This window comes from Prionailurus bengalensis, chromosome A3 (assembly GCF_016509475.1).
Source record: "Prionailurus bengalensis isolate Pbe53 chromosome A3, Fcat_Pben_1.1_paternal_pri, whole genome shotgun sequence".
NCBI classification, from domain to species: domain Eukaryota; kingdom Metazoa; phylum Chordata; class Mammalia; order Carnivora; family Felidae; genus Prionailurus; species Prionailurus bengalensis.
In genome coordinates, this window is record NC_057354.1 from 12,876,816 (window position 1) to 12,893,871 (window position 17,056).

At 52.1% G+C, this 17,056-nt stretch overlaps 1 protein-coding gene across 1 annotated transcript in view; it reads left to right on the forward strand.

Moving 5' to 3' along the window:
- Positions 1–17,056, forward strand: part of PREX1 (phosphatidylinositol-3,4,5-trisphosphate dependent Rac exchange factor 1) — a 184,040-nt gene that overhangs the window by 111,194 nt on the left and 55,790 nt on the right. The window contains exons 7-10 of the mRNA XM_043553726.1: positions 481–614; positions 7,490–7,608; positions 8,652–8,801; positions 10,875–11,022. Coding sequence (XP_043409661.1) covers positions 481–614; positions 7,490–7,608; positions 8,652–8,801; positions 10,875–11,022 — 551 coding nt within the window. The remainder of the gene's footprint in view (positions 1–480; positions 615–7,489; positions 7,609–8,651; positions 8,802–10,874; positions 11,023–17,056) is intronic.

Genomic DNA, 17,056 nt, shown 5'->3' on the forward strand with positions numbered 1-17,056 from the left:
GGGTGCTTGGGAACCGGTGGCAAATGCTTGGTAATGTTGGTAATGCTTTCTGTCCTTACAGAAGTGGCATTCTAGTGGGGGGGATACAATAACAAGTCAAGACCTAATGAGGAAGGGATAGGCAAAAATAAAACAACAAACAACCCACCCCTCTCCCCCCCGCCCAAACCCCAAACAAGAACTGAACCGAAATAAAACCAGATGCCAACTGGGGCCGGGTGGGTCATTTCCCCTCCCTGAGCCCAGGACTCTCTTCTGTGAAATGGGCATCTTGATGATGCTCTTCCTGGTATTGTTCTGGCGTGTTCGACAGATAGAAGCCATCGATCGGACCAGATTTTCTGTCTGCTGACAGATTTGCCTGCAATGGTGCACTTAGAGTTCAGGGTGTGATGGATGTGGTAGGCTCTGTCCCTGGGAAGGAAGGGTGTTCTCCTGGATTGGCCAGCTCATTCCCTGTGCCCCTTGTCACCCTCCCAGGGCTCTAACCTCACGGACATCTGTACCCAGCTCCTCCTACAAGGCACCTTGTTAAAAATCTCTGCGGGCAACATCCAGGAGAGGGCCTTCTTCCTCTTTGACAACCTCCTCGTCTATTGCAAGAGGAAATCCAGGTGAGCTGCTGGGGAGGTTGGGGGCGGGGCTGCCCAGGTGGGCCTGGAGGCAGGGATTGGGTGGGACCCTGACACTTTCTCAAGGGACACCTTAGGCTTGTCACTTTCCTCTCCTGGCATCCCTTTTCTCAGCTGAGGGGCTTGTTCTCGATGAGCACTGTCTAATAGAAATATAAGGTGAGCCACATGTGTTAATTAAAATTTTCTAGTAGCCACGTTAAAAAAAGCAAAAAGGAACGGGCAAAATGAATTTAAATAATGTATTTTGTTTTTCCCAACGTATCTCTAAATATTATCATTTTCATGTATATAACCAACATGTAATCAGTTTTTGGAAATTATAGAGGTATTTTGCATCCTTTTTTTTTTTTTTTTTTTTTTTTTGGTACATTAAGGGTTCAAAATCTATTGCATATCTTAAACTTACAGCATGTCTTGATTTGTCCTAGCCTTGTTTCAAGTGCTCAGTTGCCCCATGTGGCTTGTGGCTGCCATATTGGACAGATGGCTGCCATATTGGTCTAGATGGTGGTAGAAATTTGGAGATTCTTTGTGGCACTAACACCCTGTGATTCTGAGACCCAGAGGTGGGAGACTCAAGGGCAGAAGGCTCTTGCACTGTTAAGCTTTTTGAGGGAAAGGATAGTACCTTTGCCATCCTTGTATCTTTCACTGGAGTGAATGGATGGGTGGGTGAGTGGTATAGACACATACAGATGAATGTATGATCGCAAATGTGAATGATGGCATGTGTGAGCCGATGGGAGGAGGGATAGGTGCACAGGTGGGGGGTTTGGAGGATGAGTGGATGGTGGTTGAAGGAAGGTGGGAAGGATTGTGGATGGACGTGTGAATTGATTTGTGGATGGATACATGAGTAGATGAAGGAGCAATGAAGAAGGTGAGTGGTTGGAGGTGTAAGGGGAAGGCTGGATGGAGAGAGATGGACAGAAAGCTGGGTAGTTGGAGACGTGGATATGAAGACATGATGAGTTGACAGAGGTGTGTTCAGTGGTGAGTTGGGGCCTTCGTGTACGAGTTAAGCAGGTGGGTAGATGGAGGGATGGTCATCAAATGGGAGATGGTCAGGTAGGTGGATGGATGGATGGTTGGTTGGATGGTTGGTTGAGTTGCTGGGGTGGTTGGATTTTGAGATGGAGGGTTGGGTAATTGGATGACCGAGTGGGTGGATGGGTGGGTGGATGGTTGGAGAGAGGAAGAGTTGGGAGATAGAGGGGTGTGGGGCACGAGTGGCTGGCTGGCTGGCTGGCTGGGTAGATTGGTGGACTGAGAGGCTGTCTTTCAGGTTTTTTGAAGACTGTCTCAACCCAGCCCTTTTGAATCCTCCTACCTGTTACTTTGTTTTAGGGATGAAACAGTGACTTTCCAGAGGCTTCTTTCTCCTTTAGTACAAGCTCAGGCTGAGGGGAGGTCCAGACCCTGGGCCCTACTGTCAGCCTTGCCTCTCCCTTTCTTTGTGGTTCTAGGCACGTCACTTACTGTCCCTGAGCCTCACTTTCCTTGTCTGTTTCTGCTGGCCTCCTAAGATTGTGGTGAGGAACCTTTCCATAGGATGAATGATGGCGTTCCATGCGTGTATGTGGGCTTCTCTTTCTCCTCCAGCCTGACCTCTCTGAGCCTCAGTTTTCTCTTCTGTACAATGGGGATGATAAACCCCCTTCTTACAGTAATGTTTGGTTTAGAGCCACGCTCCTTACATTTGAATTCCTGTTCACGTTTCTGTAGCTCTGTGACTCTGCCTCTGTCTGCCTCAGTTCCCTCATCTGTAAAATAGGGTGACTTATCGTATGTATCTCCAAGAGCCACTGTGAAGAGCAGGTGTGCTTAGTAAGCGTGCAAAATGGGGGTTACTGTTCACTTACCTCCATGTGTGTTGGGTTCCTGTCCACTCACAGGTGCAGCACGAGGCAGTGAAGGTTCTTCGCCACAGGCCCCTTCCCCTCCCACCCTTCCTCCCCGTGCGGGGTTGATCCTTCTGGTTAAAGGCCTTGGTCTCCCTCTTTCACCCTCTCCCGTGTCGCCCGCTCGGTCAGGTCTGTCTGTGTCTGCCCCCCGCCCCCCATTAACGCCCCCATTTCCTTCCTCTTTGCTTCCCTCCTGTCCTCACCGGGGCCATCCCGAGAGTCCTCCGCCCCCCCTGCCAGCTGCCCCAGGCTGTCCGAAGCAGGCACTTTTCCCAGAACGCTGGGGTTTAGAAAACACAATGTCCCTTCAGGCCCGTGTGACCCGCTCCGGCTTTGGCTGAGTTTGCTCGGCCTTTGGCTGCCCGAGTGAGGCCCTTCCCCCCGTGGGCATGGCCACACCTGTCAGAGCAATAGCAGCCGATTCTGCTGGTGCTGGATCCCCAGTGGGCCTTCTAGGGCCAGCCCTGTGGCGGGCGTGAGATGAGCTCTTTTAGGGCCGTTCCCTGCCTCAGTTCTGGAGCGAGCCAGGCTGGCTGGGGGGGAAAGGGCACATCTGTCTCCTGGGAGAAGGTGGCAGGCGGCCAGCATTCCTGCCTCTGGATGGGGAGCCAGAGGGCCGGGCTCCAAGTCGTCCCCGAGGGATCGGGCAGGGGTGGATGGAACCCTCGGCCCCACTGACGTGGTCACAGGAAGCGCCTCCTGCCGCCAGGTGTCTGCCGACTGTGTTTTCTCCGCCTGGGTCACACGGGGCACCGCCCGTCCGGGACTCGGGTCAGGGAAGGTCTCCGACTCAGAGTGCTTCTGGCCTAATTCAAAAGTAGAGGCTCCCTGGGTGTGTCAGAAGCGGCAGAGTGTTCGAAGAGCCCGCTTCCCCATTCTTCAGCACGGGAAACTGAGACCCCGGGAGGAGGAGAGCTAAATCTCTAACATCTCAAAAGCTTATCTAGTGTCTCAGAGATGGCAGCAGCATGTAGTGCTTAAGGACACAGAGGCCCTGCCACTTAGTAGTCGCGTGGCCCCGGGCAAGTTATGTCAGCTCTTTGTGCCTCTGTTTTCCCATCTGTGAAATGGGGCCAAAAGTAGCCCCCATCTGATGGGATTGTTTTTGTAGATGAAGTGAGAGAAAACAGGTAACGGCTGGCTTATGTATGTAAAGGAGAAGAAATCCCAGTCTGTCTTCATCCAGGTGTCCCTCCGGGACACGGCTCACGTTGAAACTGTGTCTAAAGCAAGCTGTTCATTTTCATCACAACTCCTGCCCCAGACCCTTTCCTCCTGGCGTCTTCCTCATTCTGAGTGGATGGCACTACCAGTTGCCCAGGAGCCCAGGCCGGGATCTTAGTTGATCTTGGTGCTGGCCTGCCTCACCCCACACCCACGTCATCAGCAAGAGTCAGACGCTTAACCTACTGAGTCACCTGGGTGCCCCTAAATGACTGAAAATTTACATGGAAACACAAAATAACTATGACAACTTTGAAAATGGACAAAGCCAGGGGACTTGTACTGCTGATAGCCAGGCTTACTCCATAGCCGCAGTAATTAAGACAGTGTAGTTAAGTATTGTGGGCGCCTGGGTGGCTCGATTGGTTAAGTGTTGACTTCGGCTCAGGTCATGATCTCACGGTTCATGAGTTCGAGCCCCACGTCGGGCTCTGTGCTGACAGCTCAGAGCCTGGAGCCTGCTTCGGATTCTGTGTCTCCCTCTCTCTGTGCCCCTCCCCTGCTCACACTCTGTCTCTCTCTTTCTCTCTCAAAAATAAAAAAATAATAAAAAAACACAAAAGACAGTGTAGGATTGTGTAGAAGTAAATAGTTTGGTGGAACGGAATGGTGAGTCCAGGAGCAAAAACCCCGTGGACGTGCTCATTTGAATGTCAACAGAAAAAGCCAGTGCAGTTCAATAAGTGATGCTTGGTCAGTTTGATATCCAACGGTGCGGGGGGGGCGGGGGGGAGGGTTGGGTCTTGACTCTTAGCTCACACAATATACAAAAAAATCAACTTCATACGGATCACAGATTCAGATGTGCAGGGTAAAACCATGAGGTTTCCAGAAGAAGGAATAGACACTATCTTTGTGATATGACAGTAAGCAAAGATTTCTTAAATAGGACAAAAAGTGTAATTCTAAAGGAAAAGTAGGTTCAACGGATTATGTTAAAATTAAGAATTGCTCATCAAAAAAACACCATGAGGAGAGTAAAAAGATAAGCTATAGACTAGGGATCTTTGCCATATAAACCGACAAGGGACTCACACCCCAAATATAGTGAGAAGTCCCGTAAAGCAAATCCGACTCTCTGCCTATTTTTACAAATAAAGTTTTATTGGCACACAGCCATGCCCGTTTGTTTTGGTATTCTCTGTGGATGCTTTCATGCTGCAAGGGCAGAGTCGAATAGTTGACATAGACCTTGTGGCTCACAAAACTGAAAATGTTTACTGTCTACCTGCCCCTTTTCAGAAAAAGTTTGCCAAGTCCTGCTCTAAATCATTAAGAAGAAGAGAACCCAACAGAAAAATACTCAGGGGATAGTTGTGTCACAAAAGCCCCTGGCCCACAGGACCGCATGGTCAATAAACTTGAATTTGCTCAGCCTCATTACTCATTGGGCAAGTACAAGTGAAATGGTTTAATGAGCCACTACTACATGCCCACCAGGACGGCCACAATGGAAGTTAAATACGGAGGATGTGGAGTCACTGGAATGTTCCCACTCTACTGAGGCGGGGAGAATTGGTGCAGCTGTTTTGGAAAACAGCTTGGCATCCTCTCGTGAAGCCGCTCGTGTGCCTTCCTTGTGGCTCAGCAGTTCGATCCCTATGTAGATAACCCACAGGGATGTGCACACGCATTCTTCATAAGACACGTGCACCAACAGTCACAGCAGCACCAACCTGGAAGCAGCCCAGATACCTGTCACCATCACCCTTTGTGATTCCATGTATGGCAACTTCTAAACAGGCCAAGCGAAACCACAGGGTCATAGGTCAGAATGCTGGTTACCCTTGCAGGGGGAAGTGTCCGGGAGAGGGCGCCTCGGAGGGCTCTGGGGTCGTTTAAAATGATTGTAGACGTGTGCTCACTCTGTAAAAGTGAAAGGAGCCACATAGTTCTTTGGGCATTTTTTCCTGTATGGATTTTATAATTAAACTTTTTTCAACATTTATTTATTTTTAAGAGAGAGACAGAGCACACGCGGGGGAGGGGCAGAGAGCAAGGGAGACACAGAATCGGAAGCAGGCTCCAGGCTCCGAGCTGTCAGCACAGAGCCCGACGCGAGGCTCGAACTCGTGAACCATGAGATCATGACCTGAGCCGAAGTCAGACGCTTAACCAACTGAGTTGCCCAGGCATCCCTGGACTTTATAATTTAATAAAAAGTTTACAGAGACACGTATGTATGCACGCACGTATAGGTATGTATAGATACAGAGAGGACGCCCACAAACCAATGTGCTCTCCGTGCCCTCCTGACCCCACCTGCAGTCCCTTCTCCGCAGGTTGCCAGGCGGGAGTGTCCTTTATAACTTAGATCATGTTATTCCTCTGCTCAGGCTCTCCACGGCCGGCCCCCGTCTCACACTGACGGGAGGAGCCGATCTTCATGCCTGCCCACAGGACCCCGCAGGACCTGGCCCGCGTGGCCGCTCAGACCCCTTTCCCCACACTCGCCCTCGCCCACTCAGCTGCAGCCACCAGCCAGCTCGCTGCTTCTTGCAACATGCCTGGAATCTCTTCTCCAGATACCCTCCTAGGTTCCTCCCTCACCTTCCCTAGGGCTTTGCTCCAAAGCCTCTTCAGTGAGGCCTCCCCTGACCACCTCTCCCTCCTCTGTCCCAGCTGAAATCCTGCCCCCCCACCCTCCCTAACCATCTTCTTGCTCTCTCCTCCTCCTCCTCCTCCTTCTTTTTACAAACCTCAAGTGTTTTATTTGAATTAAAAACATACACATTGCATTCATTAAACATTCTTTTCATATAGAGCCAAGGTCTCTTCTTTGAGCAGACGTTCACTCTGAACATAAAAACAACTTACCTTTATCAGATCTTTCCAAAGCAGTCAACGTAATTTTCGGAGAGACAAGTCTCTTTCCACATGCATATGTCCTCACTTAACGCAATCCATACAGTAACAGGTGCACGTTGGGCAAATAGATTTGGGAGCATCACTCACCTGGTGGAGCAGAGGGGCCTGTGTGTACCACAGACTGGCCCTCCAGCCCTGAGAGTTCATTCTCCACTTTATTGGTTAAAATAAACGTTTGGCACTCCTGACATAACACGTGTTCAACTTCTCTGCTTGGCATCTGTCTCTGTGCCCCCGGCCTCCTTGTATGGGAGGATGAGACTTTGTTTTATCCACTCCTGCAGCCCCAGCACCTGGAGGAGTGCCTGGCACCCAGCAGGTGTTCTCTGAGTGCTTGTTGAATGCATGGGTGAGTGTCTCCCCTTGGCCCCAACTTGGCATTGTCTCCATAGGAAGCACTACTCAGATGTTTGTTGACTGACTGAGTGAGTGGCACATTTTGCTGAGTGAGGGAATGAATGGTGGGTAGGTGGATGTGGGTGATTGGGTTGACTGCCTACTCCAGGCACCCTTCCTCTCTCGTCTGATTTCAGGAAGTTTCCCTTTGCTAGACTCTCTGAGAGCCCCTGCCCACTTTCTGGCCAAGAGGAATGGGTTTCTGCCGCTTCTGGTTAGTTTCTCATCAGTGTCTCCTGTTAGTGGAAAAGCAGCCATCTCTGTGAGGCTGACAGGGCTAGCCTGTTTTCCAGCTGGGGAAACTGTGGCTGGGGGTGGAGAAGTCAGTGACTTGTTCAAGTCACCCAGCCACCAGCTGAAAACCCGTGCTCCTGGGCTCAGTGCAGTGCCTCCCATCTCTGGACGCCCTTCTGTATCTCTGCTCTGAGACATGGGCGTTATTGACTTCCTGTTGTCTTTCAGGGTCACCGGGGGCAAGAAATCCACCAAGAGGACCAAGTCCATCAATGGCTCCCTCTATATCTTCCGGGGTCGAATCAACACTGAAGTCATGGAGGTGGAGAATGTGGAAGACGGGACAGGTAGAGACCCCAACCCCAAGGCCCGCCTGAGCCCCAGCCCCACCTGCTCTGTGGCACAATCTCTGTTTCAGTTTTTTCCTTTTATTTGAAAGGTAACCTACCTAAGAACAGTGCCTAAAACACAAGCACATCAAGTGAACACTTGGGTAGTCACTGTTCAAGCTAAAAAGTAAAACACTGCCTAATGAAAATTTGTTTCAAAACTTGACTTGAATGGTTATGTCATTATATGCACATTGAATGGCTTCAAAGATACACATGTAGTTATATAGATACAGTTTTATATATCTGTTTAAAGGGTCGTAAAATTATATATTCTTTTGCTCTTGCTTTGTGTTTCTGCATGTAGCTGTCTGTACGTTGTTGGTTTCCACTGCTGTGTAACATTCTCTTGCATGGATAGTCCGTAGCTCATTCATTCCTTTGGTGATAGCTATTTGGGCCATTTCTGCTGTTTGCTATTACGAACATTGATGCTGTGAGCAGTCTTGTGTAAACCTCTTTTTGTGTGTGTGTCTTTGAACTTGGCTAGGGCAGGAGTTCTTAATTGGTTTTGAGACACTGACTCCTTTGTGGTGTCACAAAACCTGTGGACCCCTCCTCAGATTTAGGGCGTGGCCGGCTTCAACCCCCCCTCCCCGGAAAACGGGGACCTGCCTATTTTCAAAGAGGTTGGCCACTCCCCATGCCAGCCAGTCAAGGGCACCGTCGGGCTTGCACTAGGTTTTAAGTAGCCCAAGTGCCCCAGTGAGATGGGCAGGGAGGCTGGGACTTATTGCCAGGCTTTGGGGCTCTTGCATTTGTAAACGGACTGTAATTGAGGGGCGGGAGGAGTCGTTGTTGGCAGACGAGAGGCAGTGAGCATTTGAAGCGTTGTGAGTTCACCTCTTAGATCCTGATCCTGTCGATGCCCCTGCCACCCAGTCTTTCCGGAGCGGAGATGCGCTGGTCCCGTGACCTTACTTGCAGGCGTGTGGTGGGGAGTGTTCCGAGTTGTATGACTGAGTGTGCGCTGACCCACCTTTGCCGTCTGCCCCTGCCAGCGGATTACCACAGCAATGGCTACACTGTCACCAACGGCTGGAAGATCCACAACACGGCCAAGAACAAGTGGTTTGTCTGCATGGCCAAGACGGCGGAGGAGAAGCAGAAGTGGCTGGATGCCATTATCCGTGAGAGGGAGCAGCGTGAGAGTGAGTGGGCCCTCTCATGTCCCCCCGAAGAGTGGTAGTTTCGGGGGCCTTTCCTGGGGTCCTGGGGTTGTGTGTATGGCTTTCCCTAGGCTGGTCGCTTCTGTGGGGTGAGGACTGTGTTCTGGAAGCAGGTCACTGAGGGGCCAGGGAGCTCTAGGACTGTGTTATAACTCAGTGGTATCTTGGATCACCTGAGGTCATTTGTTAGAGCCCATTCAACAGATGGTGAAACTGAGGCCCAGTGGAAGGGACCAACATCTTGTCGATACGGTTGGTTGTTCTGGGATTGTTGGCACCCTTCACCCTTGAGGGCTGGTAGCCCCAAGATGCTCCCTACATGCCTCTGTCCCTGGCCTGCCCCATGGTTCTGTTATCTTCAACTGGGGTTCTTTGTGCTGGAGACTCAGAGTCCACATCTGGGATGGGGGTCCTTGGGGGCTGCTCATTAATTGTGGCCACAGATTTCTCTGGGCCCAGGCTCCCTGGAGGAAGCTTGCATAAACTTAATACAGGGCTGGGTGTGGTAATTGGGTGGGGTTGGGACCAGGCACTGGATGGTTGTGCAGAGGTCACTGGGCTGGGAAAGGGGAGCTGTGCTGTGTCTAGAGGCACGTTACTCAGTGATCTCTTCTGATAAGAGGGGATAAAAGCGGGTTGTAATGCCACTAATGAGGTTTGGATTTGACCATACTTCCTATCCCCCTCCCACCTTTGCAAAGGAGGAAACTGAGGCATAGTTTTCTCCATATCTGTCGCCTTCCACTTGGATGTGTCATAGACATCTCACACTTGCCAAGTCCTAATTTCCACCCCGCCTTCTGCCCCAAACCTGTAGGTTCCCCATCTCAGTACATGGTTCCTCCATTCGCCTGGGGGCTCAGATTCAAACTCTTGGTGCCATCCCTGATTTCCGCCCACTCCCCCAAATTCAGTAGATGAAGTTTCTTTCCCACGTCGCCTTAGATTTGCCAAATCCGCCTGGGTCTCTCTGTTCTGTGCTTCCACCCTCTTATAAGTCACCATCCTCTCTCAGGAATTAGGCCCAGCATGGCTAGATCTGTTGTTTTGTTTTGTTTTTTCCTAGAGAAGCTAGATTTTAAGTTTTCAGGTGACATTTCTTGATTTTAAATAATTGCGTCAAAATTTATTCAAACAGCATTAAGCCAGATAAACTGTTGAACCTGGCTTCTGGTTGAGAAAGCTTGTGAGTTCCGAAACTGATCAGAGATGGGTGTGTGCTCAGGACTGGGGGTGGGGTTGAGGGGTGTGGCCTGGCCTGTGTGGCCCATCAGTGTCTGTGGTTAGAATGGAGAGCTGTGGTCAGTGCTGGGTATTTGCGATTATGTGTAGGGTGTGGCCTCGGTGGGCCTCAGTCATTAGAATCAGGGCGTTGTCCCAACCTTGACCTCAGGGGTGGGGTATTCTGTAATCCTGAGCACAGATCTGGAGACGAACTTCCTGGGTCTAAATCCTGGTTGCACCACTATCTAGTTGGGTAACCTGGGACAGACAGGGTAATTTCTCTGGGCCTCAGTTTCTTCATTTGTAATATGAGGATAATTTTGCCCTCTAGGTTTCTTGAGGAGTAGGTGCTTATAGCGTTTTCTCTTAATATTTGTCAGGAGTGGACAGGGTCCAAGTAGAAAATGTGGGGCAGGGATCTGGTCAGGGTTCTGTATGTATTGTCTAGAGAAACGGGCAGATTTTTATTCCTGGCTGGAAGGAAGATCCCAGTAAGCTTTCTGATAACCTCTGAATTTGGAAACGCATGCTCAGGTTGAAGGGTTGAACCAGCCTGACTGCTTATTACCCTGGGACTTAACCTCTCTGGGCCTCAGCTTTGCCATCTGTAAAATGGGGGAGATTCACCACCCTCCCCTACAAGGTTGTGCGGGGAGCCAGTGGCAGATGCCTAGAACAGGGACGGACATGCAGTGAGTGCTCTATAGACGTCCTGGGCAGGGGCAGTAGTGGGGACAGCTGGGGGAGGCAGGCTTCCAGGAGCCACAGGCCTGCCCCCTCTGCTCCCCAGTGCTGGTGCTCCCCCGAGTGCTGACCATGCCCCCTCTGTAGGCCTGAAGCTGGGCATGGAGCGGGACGCCTACGTCATGATTGCGGAGAAGGGGGAGAAGCTTTACCACATGATGATGAACAAGAAGGTGAACCTGATCAAGGACCGCCGGAGAAAGCTGAGCACCGTCCCCAAGTGCTTCCTCGGCAAGTGAGTGGCCCCACCCAGGCCTCCGTGGGGTCCCTGGGCTGATTCCAGGCAGCCCTTCCCCAGAAGCCCTGCTGGGCAGAGCCACTAAAGCCCCCCCGAATCCTTGAGTAACAGACCTCGGAGGTCCAGGGGGATACTGGAGTCCCCATATCAGGTCTTTCGAATGATTCCTACCACAACTCACTGCAAAACATGAATTTTATGTCGTGACCTGGAGCATACATCCATGTGATATATGACTGAAGCCTGTTTCACAAAACTTACCGCGCCCGATGCACTCTGAAATACCGGTTCTGTTTCCTTTTCTGTTCTGTTTCTCTTCTATTCCATTCTGTCCTGTCCTTTGTATGCTGTTCATTTTTTCATTTGTTCTCATGCTAAGGAAGACCCCTGCAATCGATTTCACAAACTACCAATGGTTTGCCCGCCATGGATTGAAAAACACTGCCCTCACACTCGGGAGGAGAATCGACCATAGATCTTTCAAGGGAAGAGGCATTTAACACCAGGAGTTGATTTCAAAGTTGCCGGAGGAGCGCACGTGGGCCCTTGCATCAGTCTGCACAGGCTGGCGTCTCCGTGGACCGCAGACCAACAGGCTGAAACAGAAGCTTACTTGTCACAGTCCTGGGGGCTGGCAGTCTGAGATCAGGGTGTGGGCAGGGCCTGTGTCTCATGAGGACTCCCTTCCTGAGTTACACATGAGGGGGAAGGGGAGGCTCCTGGAAGCTTCCAGTATTGGAGAGCCTCCAGTCTCTTCCTCCATTCTTTCCCAGTAATGAAACGTTTTACAACGCCTGCCCCCAATTTATACCCCAGGATCAAAGGGGTCAGGGCACAGGTGTATCTTAAACCCAGAGTTACATCTCATTCACCTGGTGGGGGCGGCTGGGGATGGAGAGGGGCAGTAGAAATACACAGTCCCTGTAAAACCACCGTGTGCCAGCCCTGCTGTGCCCTCCACGTGGGACACCGGAGAGGGTACAGAACACTGAGGGTGCCGAACTCACAAAGCTTGTGGTCCAGCAGCGGAGGGAAGTTAGCCTTTGAGGCAGGGACTTTATTTAGAATTTATTGACTTACAGCTCACCCAAAGGCTTTTGAGGAGGCCTTGGATAAAAGCGACTGTATTATTATATTGCCATGGATCAGGGGAAAGGTGATTTGGACTAAGGGAGTCACACAGTAAAGACGGGGGAAGTGGTTGCATTCTGGGTCACTTTGAAGGTGACAGCGTTTGCTGGTCGGATGAGAAAGAAGAGAGTTGAGGATTGTGAGGCCTTGGAAGGCTGGAGTTGCTGCTTGCTGAAAAGAGGAAGGAGGTGGACAGAGGAGTAGGTTTTGGGGGGGGGGTGGATGGGAGTGGAGCTCAGAGGGTCCTTTTGGACAGGTTACCTTGAGATTCCTAGACACCCGGGTGGAGATGTTGACTTGTTAGTTGGATATAGATCTTGACTTGGGGAGAGAAGACTGGGTTGGAGAAGTAAATATAGCCGGTGTGGGCGTTTCGATGGTTTTTCAAGCCGTGGGACTGAAATCTGCGAGGGGTCATGCAGGGAGAGACGGCTGGGGCCGTGGGGCCGCCAGCTGGCAGGGGACCGGAAGAGGGAGTGGGCAGAGAGGTGGGAGGCCCTCGGGGCAAGGGTGCCGCCCTAGAAGCCGGTGGAAAAGATGCAGAGACAGGGCGCAGTGGCAGCCAGGTTTGGATGCGTTAAGGTTGAAAGGCCCAGTAGACATTCAAGTACCGATGCTGGTCAGGCCTTTGGAGACCAGTGTGGAGCTGGGGCGGAGCACATCTGTCATGGCCTGAGGCTTGTGTTTGAAGGGGTGGCAGGCAGGAGATTTGGGGGGTGGTTGGGCTCCGGAAGGGTAGCTGGGGGAAGTCCTGGACTGGAGCTGCCCTGTTGCAGCAACCCCGGGGTTGGGAGGGTGTGTGGAGAGGAGCGTGTGGGCCCCAGCCGTGCGAGAAGCAGGGAAGGGGCGTCCCGGTGCCCTTTTGTCAGCTAGTGTTTAATCCCTGGGCAGAAAGGAGGTTTTTCTCTCTGGTGGGGGGGGGCCTGCTTCTGGCCCCCCCTGGGTCAGAGGACCTCTCCGCCTCCTGCCAAACCCCTTGGGGAGCTTAGTCCAGCCGGATGGGATAACCTGCCTGCGATTAGAGCTTCAGCGGACTGTTCTGTCTCCTCAGGAAGGATTAGGGGAGATTTCTTTTACCGCCCATTTGAAACAGGGCCAGGATTGAGGCTTGTTCTATAATCACCGGGGCCTTAAGGACCAGACTTCCTGCAGAAGACTTTTCTAATGAAACTCTTCTCCCCGCGCAGCTTTTCTCTGTGCCCAGCCAGGGCTCGGGACCTTCCCCCTTTCCCACCAGGGCTCAGCTCCCAAGTCTTCTCCTGCAGGAGCGTCCTGGGTCCCCTCGGGTGGAAGGAACCTATAGCCACAGAGACATAATTATCAAACGTTTCTCTGCTCCAAGCACTGGCACGTGGCCGTGCCTTTTAACCCGCATACAACACTATGAGGCAGGACACTACCATTAGCCCCATTTTAAGGGTAAGAGAATTGAGGCACAGAGAGGGAAGAGGTCCCGCACAAGTTGGGGGCTGGGATTTGAACCCAGGACTCTCTCCCACCACGTTCTGCTGCACGTATCCATTTTTACCTCTGGTCAGCACATTTCATTTTTCCTTGTAGCTACTTTCTCCATATCCATCTGAACTACGTAGATGGGGAATCCATGAATACAAAAAGGGTCCGATTTATCTTTATAACCTCTGAGGGTTGGGCTTTGAGTCAGACTTGGACTTAAGCTCTGGTTCCCCCACCTTGTAGCTTTGTGACTTTGGGCAAGTCTCTTAACCTCTGTGAGCTTCAGTCGATGATTCGTTGATGAGAAATAATAAAATATGCCTCATAGCATCGTCAGAGGCTGCAGTGAGAAAATGCATGTGGCGTCTCATAATTGTGCTGCTAAGGGTATTGGAGTGGCCTGTTTCTGCCCTGGAAGAGACAAAACTCATGATGAAAATCAAGGAAGAAACTCTGTATATTTGTGTGGAGGCATCATGGGAGGAACATGATTTGCCCTCTAGGAGCCTCAGGTCAGTTGGGCCGACTGAATCGGTTCATTCATTCATTCCTGCCATTCGTTCAGTGTTTACTGAGCCCTTACTATGTGCCAACAGTGAACAGGACAGACAGACCCCTGCCTTCATGGAAATGACTGTCCAGTGGGGAGATCAGAAAATAGACAAGTAGACGAACACCAGTAAAGAAGGGATCTCAGCGAATTGATGGATTTTTTTAATTTAAAAGTTTATTTGGAGAGAGTGATTGAGAGCGAGCACATGTGTGAGTCGGGGAGGGGTAGAGAGAGAGAATCCCAAGCAGGCTGCACGCTGTCAGTGCAGAGCCCAGCTTGGGGCTCGATCCCACAAACCCTGAGATCATGACCTGAGCTGAAATCAAGAGTTGGACGCTCAACCGACTGAGGCACACAGGTGCCCCTAGTTGATGGGTACTGTAAGAAATGAGTAGGCTGATGTAAGGAGGTGAGGAAATGGGGTACTGTTTCAGCCAGGGTGGTCAGGAAAAGCCTCTCAGGGGAGTAGACATTTTAACCAAGCTCTAGATGTCAAGCAAGAGCCAGTCATGAGGCGATCTCAGGGAACAGCATTCTTGGCAGAGGGAACAGCAGGTGCAGAAGCCCCAAGGCTGGAGCGAGCCTTGGGTAGTTGAGGATCCGCCAGGCCAGTGTGGCTAGAGGCAGTGGGTGGCCGAGGAGCGGGAGATGAGGCCGCAGGGGTTGGCAGGGGCCATATTAGGCAGGTAAGGGGGGATGGGGGCTCAGGGTTTGTCCTAGGTGCTCTGGGAAGCCATTTTCAAAGAGCCTAAGCAGAAGAGTGGGACGAAGAATGAGCTCATCACACAGGCTCTGGATGAGGGCACTGTCAGAGCTCTAAGAGCTCCGGGGACAAGAATAATGGTGTGTTTGGTAGAGGCAGTCAGGGAAGGCTTCCTGCAAGAAGAAGAATGCCTTTGGTTTCCCTCTTGTCAGAGGTTAGGTATCATTCATTCATTGATGTCTGTTGGGATAGAAGCTCTGAGGCGGAAGAGGCCTCATTGTCTCGCCTAACCTGGATGCACAGGTGCAGGGTGGCTGTGGGTAACAGCCATGGCTGTAGGAAGCTCCTTCAGGCAGTGGAGTCACAGGGCTGAATATAACCCCCTCCCCCACCCCGCCAGTCCCTGCCCTCGTGGAGGAGACCGGAGAGAACAAGGGGATTGCTGTACTGGGCGGTGAGTGGTGCTTGGAGCCTCAGCCAGGGGACTGTCCCAGGGAGACGGCAGAGACACAACTGTGGATCCCTGCGCCTCGCGTTGGGCTTGATGCGTGGTGGTGATTCTGGGGGCCAGGAAGGAGCGGTGAAGCTGGGTACACGCTAACGCAGCTAGTGCCCATTGCCTGGATCCCGGACTCCCCGCCAGCCTAGGCTGACCTGCTTTCTGTGTCCCCAACTCAGTGCCCCGAGTAACATCTTCCTGAAAGGCTGGAACTTGCCACTCTGGCAGATCGCTGGTTTCCTGACCTTACTTCTCACTCGGGGCTTTTCTCTATGCTGATCCCCTCCCTGCCTAGAACACCTTTCCTTGCACCTCACTGGAGGCAGGTGGCTCCCCACTGACCCAGCGCAGTCCGTGCATGTGTTTTACATGGGCCACATGGTGCTTTCAGGAAATTTTGGATTATAAATCAACATTTAACAGTTGGGAGATTTCACAGGAAATGCCGCATCTCCGGCTTCTTTTGGAAAAGTAAGATACTCTAGTCTTCCCATGTGGCCACGGTCAGCTGCACTGAGGGGCGGCTGGTTTAGCATTGCCGCACCCTGGCCCCTTCTGTTCATTTCCAAGAGCTTGAGGGTCCTGTGCTAGAGAGGAGTTTTATGTGGTTGTGCACACTGGGTCCCAGCTTGACGTTTCATATGATGTGACAGTTGACCTGTTGAATCCAGAAGGGCCCCGAGTGACCCACTTGCCCTAGAGGCCCTGATAGACCCTGCTGAGGCCCACAGAGGAACAGTGGCTTGCCCAAATTGGCCCAGCAAGCTGTGAACCTTCCCTGATGCTCTAAAAGGGGTAAGACTCCGTGTGGGGCGGAAACGTGGGTCACGGTTCTTCTCTGGGCCACCTTCCTCCGCCCTAGCAGAAGACGCTGGGCCACTTCCTGTCCCCCGTCTGGCCGCAGGGCTGCCGGTCGGTGCCAGAGGCGGCCCCCGATGGGACAGCTGGTAGGCAGCCGGGTGCCGAGTCCCCAGCTTCCGAGAGTGGGCACTCAACATCTGCTCGCCTCCCTCAGCTACTGGCAGCTTTCTCCCTGTCGCTGATTTTTGGGGCCTTGAGAGCGGAACTGGGGGTGGAGAGCCCAGAACAGTCTCTTCCCCACCTGGGGCTCCCGCCCCACAGAATAGTTCCATTTCTTCTGTGCTCCCCCACCTTGGCCTGCACCCCGGGCTCTCTGAATGCCTCAGCAGTCACCACTGCCTACACACAGGCAGGCTTCGCTCAGCCAAACACTGGGAGGCTAAAAATAGTCCTGCCCCCTCTGGCCCTGTAATTGGAGGCGGGACAGCTGGTTTCGATAAGCAGGAGATCGCTGCTCTCTGGCCAGCTGCCACCTGCTCTCATTGAACACAGATTGCCTCAGTGGAAACGGCCCCGTGGCCGGCTCTCCCTTTTCCTGCTGACTCTGGTGGGTTGAGCTCTGCACTGAGCCTGAGCACACCCCCGAGAGCCAGGCCCTGGGGTCCGGCTGAGCCTCTGCCCCACCGGGCAGTCACGTTGGATCTGCTTGATTTCCTCTGGCTTGTGAGCACTTTCTTTCCCCGAGACCTTCCTGCCGATCCCAGGACGTTCCTTCTTGTTTGATGGTTCATTCCTTCGTTTGTTCAGGAAATGATTATTGGGCTCTACTGTGCTATAGACCCTCCTCTAGGTCTGGGGGTAGGGCTGTGAATAAGACCGACAAAAATCC